At 42.4% G+C, this 6,281-nt stretch overlaps 1 protein-coding gene and 1 pseudogene across 1 annotated transcript; one reads left to right on the forward strand and one right to left on the reverse strand.

Moving 5' to 3' along the window:
• Positions 1 to 844: 844 nt before the first annotated feature.
• On the reverse strand, positions 845 to 1,326 carry LOC121307413 (histone H2A-like). The gene has a single exon (XM_041239625.1). The coding sequence runs from the start codon at positions 1,297 to 1,299 to the stop codon at positions 916 to 918; it is 384 nt and encodes a 127-aa protein (XP_041095559.1). The 5' UTR covers positions 1,300 to 1,326; the 3' UTR covers positions 845 to 915.
• Positions 1,327 to 3,321: 1,995 nt separating this feature from the next.
• On the forward strand, positions 3,322 to 3,776 carry LOC121307425 (annotated as a pseudogene).
• The last annotated feature ends 2,505 nt before the right edge of the window (positions 3,777 to 6,281 follow it).

A 6,281-nucleotide genomic window follows, 5' to 3' on the forward strand; every position in this document is an offset into this window, starting at 1 on the left:
TATAGAGGAACTGAGCCACTCTGATAGGCTGTGAGATACTTATGGCGACTTTATAGTCCTCATTGGTTATATTCCAGATTCTGAGTGATTGAACCATTTAAATTCCGCACGCATTCTATGAACGCCCCTGACCCCTCCCGGTTTACACCCGGCCATAGGGTTCTGATTCTGTGTTTCGTCATTGTGTCACAGTAAACTATTCTATTGAAAGAGACATTTAATTGCGTTTCACAATCCAGTGTTTATTATAGGTCATATACTATTGAAAAACACACACACACATTATATATATATATATATATATATATATATATATATATATATATATATATATATATATATATATATATATATATATATGTGTGTGTGTGTGTGTGTGTGTGTGTGTGTTTAATTGTATTACACACAAAACACCTCAACAAAAAATCGCACTTCTCCGTGGTAGACAAAAGCAACTAAGATCACATTTGCAATTAAATGAATTTGTTTTTTAAAAAAGTGTTTTTTTTTTCTGTTTGTTTGTTTTAAGTGTAACTGGGGACAGCGAGCCCGCACGTTCCTCAGTGAAGTTAAGTGACCCCTCAGAGTTAATCCGGGACGCCACCTTTCGGCCGCAGAGACAGGTGTATCAGTATTACAGCCAAAGGACACCTGATGTAAAATTGTTCTAAACCCGACTTCATTCATAGGAGAAATGAAACGACCCCTTAGTGTAGAAATCAGGGTTTTTGATAGGGTTACAGATAGATTCTGGTGTTCTATTGTTCACATAATAGCATTTTTAATTCATTCGGTACCTCAGACACAGTAACAAGGTTCAATATTAAACAGATAACATGCTCTCATTGAAAAAGTGGGTGGCTCTGAAAAGAGCCTTTGGGGGTTTATAAGATCTAAAAGCGGCGTCCGAGTGATTTACTTCTTGGCTGGCTTCTCGGTTTTCTTGGGCAGCAGCACGGCCTGGATGTTGGGCAGCACTCCGCCCTGAGCGATGGTCACGCCTCCCATCAGCTTGTTGAGCTCCTCGTCGTTGCGCACAGCGAGCTGCAGGTGACGCGGGATGATTCGGGTTTTCTTGTTGTCCCGGGCGGCGTTCCCGGCCAGCTCCAGGATTTCAGCAGTCAGGTACTCGAGCACAGCGGCCAGATAGACCGGGGCTCCAGCGCCGACACGCTGGGCATAGTTTCCCTTCCGCAGCAGCCTGTGGACACGGCCGACTGGAAACTGCAGCCCGGCCCTGGAGGAGCGAGTCTTTGCCTTAGCACGGGCTTTACCGCCGGTCTTTCCTCTTCCAGACATCTTCACTGTAGAGCAAAATATTACAAAGTAACCCTGTTTATGCGTGCTACATCTTTTATACACGCTCACTTATGCTTGATTGGACAAAACAGAGCAATGTATATTAGCATGTTCTAAGCGTCATGGCGTGCATACGTCTCTGATTGGTTTCAACATGTCCCTGCCCGCTCTTTTCAACTGGGCGCTATTCTCCTGTAAACCCGCCCCCACCAGCTGTTCAGCTCTTCGTTCTACTTCGCGGTTATTTCTGTACTTTGAAACCTGGAACAAACTGAGCGTCCTGTTCGATTTTCCTCAGAATTCTTTGTCTTTGCTTTATAATCTTCTGTAGTTTAGACCTCTATGCGTTCTGATGTATCCAAAAGCAGATAATTGCTTTTATTACAAATAACATTAAAAATAAAATACATTTATATACTAACAATGGGGTAGCTTTGGGAATTTCACAATACTAATATTACACAGAACAGGAGCTCATTGAAGTAGGCATGCCCACCGATATGCTGGTTGGTTATTTCTTTATAAACCTGTTTAAAACATATTTTGTACAAATTAATAAACTTAAATCAGAGATATTAATATCATATCTTTGATACAGCATCACCGATCTCCTAACCCTTCCAAATGCTGTGCTGTATCTTTGCGCATGCGAGTAATTACGTAGTCATTATTTGAAAATGTTACCATTTTGTCTTGGTGACGAAATGAGCAATTCCTGGTTTGATATATTTTGTTTAAACAGCGAAGATCCTGATTGAACAAAACATACAACTCCCAATATTTCTCAAAACATCGTACGTGAAATGACAAGAGAAAAAAAACAGCATATTAGACAAAACATCTCGTGTGTCTGTAACTCTCTAACCTGAACACCAAAGATAATTAAGTGGATTTAAACTTTCGTTTGTGGTGGGTGGCTCTGAAAAGAGCCTTTGTGTTCAAATGTAGCCGATGCAAATCCTTAACCCCCGAACCCGTACAGAGTGCGCCCCTGGCGCTTCAGCGCATACACCACATCCATAGCGGTGACGGTCTTTCTCTTGGCGTGCTCAGTGTAGGTGACGGCATCCCGGATCACATTCTCCAGGAACACCTTCAGCACCCCGCGGGTCTCCTCATGAAAGACGAAGTCATACAGCTGGGAATTCTTTAACGACTCGGACAATTGCTTTGTTGCAGGACTTGTTGTCTGTTTAGTTTGTCTTGTCTGTCTATGTTACATGTATTGCAAGGGAAGCCGGTCGGGTCACGGCGTTAGTGAATGGGGGGAATGTGTGGTGTTGTTTACGAGGGTGGCAGAGTATTTGAGAATTGAACAGCGCCTCCCTGAGTTAGGACTGTTACCTGTCTGGGTTTGACCGGACAGTCCCGGAGTTGGAATCTGTGTCAGTGTGGCAGGAATTAACAGGCCCGGACGCCCTGATGTCCAGTTATTTAGTGGTGCTGATCTGTACATCTTACTTTGTCCCAAGCATTTCAATAACACTGAAGACAACACATATATCCACGTGATGTAAACATTCCAACATTTTGTAACCACAGATCAGACTTACTATACCTTCAGTCACAGGAGTCAGAAAGATATTATTTATGATGTGCCAGATACTGTGATCCTTGCTATATATATATATATATATATATATATATAAACAAGTTATTAAAATGTACACAAAAAGTTTAAAATATTTAAAAATCTTGAATCTTTTAAACTTTTTCTGCACATTTTTTAAAAACCCTTTCTTTCATATGCCTTCAAGTTTGTATGCAGTATAATTCAAACATATATATATATATATAATATAATATATATATATATATATTGAGAGAGAGGAGAGAGAGAGAGAGAGAGAGAGAGAGAGAGAGAGAGAGAGAGAGAGAGAGAGAGAGAGAGAGAGAGAGAGAGAGTAAATCTTGCTGTTACAGTTTACTTTAGTGTGTGTGAACAAACTGGACTGTACGCAAAGTATTTATAGCCCATGTTTGAGCGATAGTGTTTTTGATTTTTAAGTACATTCCTGCAGTATGTCTGGAAGAGGCAAAGGCGGTAAAGGACTCGGGAAAGGAGGCGCCCAAGCGTCATCGCAAAGTGCTCCGTGATAACATCCAGGGCATCACCAAGCCTGCTATCCGCCGCCTGGCTCGCCGCGGAGGAGTGAAGCGAATCTCCGGGCTGATCTATGAGGAGACCCGCGGGGTGCTGAAGGTGTTCCTGGAGAATGTGATCCGGGATGCCGTCACCTACACTGAGCACGCCAAGAGAAAGACCGTCACCGCTATGGATGTGGTGTATGCGCTGAAGCGCCAGGGGCGCACTCTGTACGGGTTCGGGGGTTAAGGATTTGCATCGGCTACATTTGAACACAAAGGCTCTTTTCAGAGCCGCCCACTGTGTCAAACGAAAGTTTAAATCCAATTTATTATTGGATTAATAATTATTATTATGTTGATTACGGATTTTGGAGTATGTTTCAAGAAATAATTTCATTTTTTATGCGAAGATGATGTATTAACTCGCGGCAAATCAGAGGCGTGTTCTCCCCCCCACGGCTGTTGGATCTTAAAACAACAGCTCATTTGTCAGTTATCAGTAGTAAAATAAAAAAAAAAAACTCCTTATTAACGAGTTAATACATCATCTTAGCATAAAAAAATGAAATTATTTCTTGAAACAAAGTCCAAAATTGGAACAAGCTACAGAACCAGCAGCAATCAATGGGATAGCCTTCCAGCTTCACACCGGCGCGTTACCCGAGTGAGAAATGACAGAATATACAATTAGACTATAAGAAGGCATTACAGAATTCGATGTGTTTTACTACCTCTGAATTAATTCAATAAAGGACTCGGTTAGAACAAAGACCTGAGCTGACGTTGAAATTGCTGGCTGTTCCCTGCAGGCAGAAGCGGTAATGCATCGCTCAGAATACAGTACAAGAGACACCTAGCTGGTTGAGTGGTTAAGGCGATGGACTAGAAATCCATTGGGGTCTCCCCGCGCAGGTTGTCCTGCCGACAACGTCTCTCAGTTCTTTTTGTATTATTCCGTGTTAGTGTACAATCTTACTCAAACCACAGATATGTATGTGTACGAATGTTGCGCATGTGGACACAAATCTGAACCTGTGTTACTGAACCGCACCCGGGGCATACTCGAGTTAAAACAGACACAGTGGCCCAAAATACTACAGCGATATTTTGGTAAAAAACCCATTTTTACCAAACTGCCTCATAATGTAAAGAACAATATAATACATAATTTAAATATAAGTTAATACGTAGTTTTTAGGATGTCTCGTTATAGTTAGTGTGTCTGATAACATTGGAAAACATTGGTATTATTTATTTTGGTACAAATTATCCTCCGTAGTTTATTACAGCAAAGTACATTTTCTTCATTTAAAATATCTCCTCATTGAAACAGTGAAGTGCGCCCCCGTGTGTCTCTATTGAGAAGTGCAACACGCTGTAATGAATGCGCTGCAGTTTACATGCGCTCTGGACTCTGGTTCAAAACCGGCTCGAAGGACGCGAGTTTTACTTTTATATCAGCACCGTTCGAACACATTATCGTTGATAATGTAATTAGATTAGCCGAATAACTTTAAAGGATTGACACTGTTTTCATGTTTGGGATACAGTGCCAGCATTAGTATTTCAGTAAAAGTTTCACGCTGTAATTCCATTGCTGGTCTGGGATGAATGTTGATTTATCCCTTCCGTGCTTCCGTACGAATTTCTTGATAGTGACGTGTCAAAAATAGAATATATCAAATGGATCCTTTCCCACCCCACCAGCAGGGGGTGACATATGAGCTATAGTTGTTCTATGCGGATATACACCACTGCTAGTATGTGCTACAGTTCATGAACTTCACGCACACAAGACCTAACACTGCTCCCGGCCCAGCATCCATGCCCAAACGAGCTACTCATTTTCACGAATGTCCTCCTAGCTCTTCTCTTCAGCGCCATTCTGAGACACGGGCGAGGGGAGGAGCCAACAGCACAGCAGAACAACGCAATTAAACGAGGCAGTCTTCCCAGCGACAGCGAGTGGGAGAAGTACAGGCGTGGAAAAATACAGAGCAGTTTAGAAGCAGTTGGAAAGCAGGTTGACGGCTGCAGAAGAAACTAAACTTAAAAAAAAAACCCTCAACATGGTCTTCAAGCCAGTAATCTGTGACACCTGCTTGATGTGGGAAATCCGAGAAAACCCAGCGGAGCTAAACCAAGTGTGCGTAAAGTGCCGTGCGATCCAGGATTTGCATAAACTAGTAAGTATGCTAGAAATGGAGCTGGAAGAAGTGAGACAGCAACAGGATCTTGAGGAACTGGCACACCCACAATTCATGGAAGTCTGCATCACCCCTAACAGACTGAAAGCTACCAGGGAGATAGAAGGTCAGAACAGCTGGGATCAGGTAGGCAGAAGCAGGGAAAAAAAGACACTTTGTCAAACACAACCACCAGAAATCAAAACAACCAACAAATTTGAGTCACTTCAGAATTTTGATGAGCAGAACCAACAACAAGAGAATGAAAGGAACAACATCCAGGACCCTATTGACAGTGGTGACCAGACAGCAAAAAGAAGGGAGGTCATGATTGTTGGGGACTCCATATTGAGAAACACAGCAAGTTCAATTCGCAGTTTGGACCCCCTTACTACAACAGTGTGCTGCCTTCCGGGAGCCTCAGTCAAGCACATCACTGAGAATGTGGACAGGCTCCTAGAACGAACAGGAGACGACCCGGTAGTAGTCGTCCACATCGGTACAAACAACATTGGAAGAGACAGACCAAAATCCCTGCAAAACAAATTCAGAGAGCTAGGAAGGAAATTAAAAGAGAAAACCAAAACTGTGGTATTTTCTGGTATACTACCGGCACCTTGCAAAGGACCATATGGACAGCTGGAAATAATTAATCAAAACGCATGGCTGAAGACGTGATGCACACGGGAAGGCTTCACCTATCTTGAT

Source organism: Polyodon spathula, chromosome 55, assembly GCF_017654505.1.
Source record: "Polyodon spathula isolate WHYD16114869_AA chromosome 55, ASM1765450v1, whole genome shotgun sequence".
NCBI classification, from domain to species: domain Eukaryota; kingdom Metazoa; phylum Chordata; class Actinopteri; order Acipenseriformes; family Polyodontidae; genus Polyodon; species Polyodon spathula.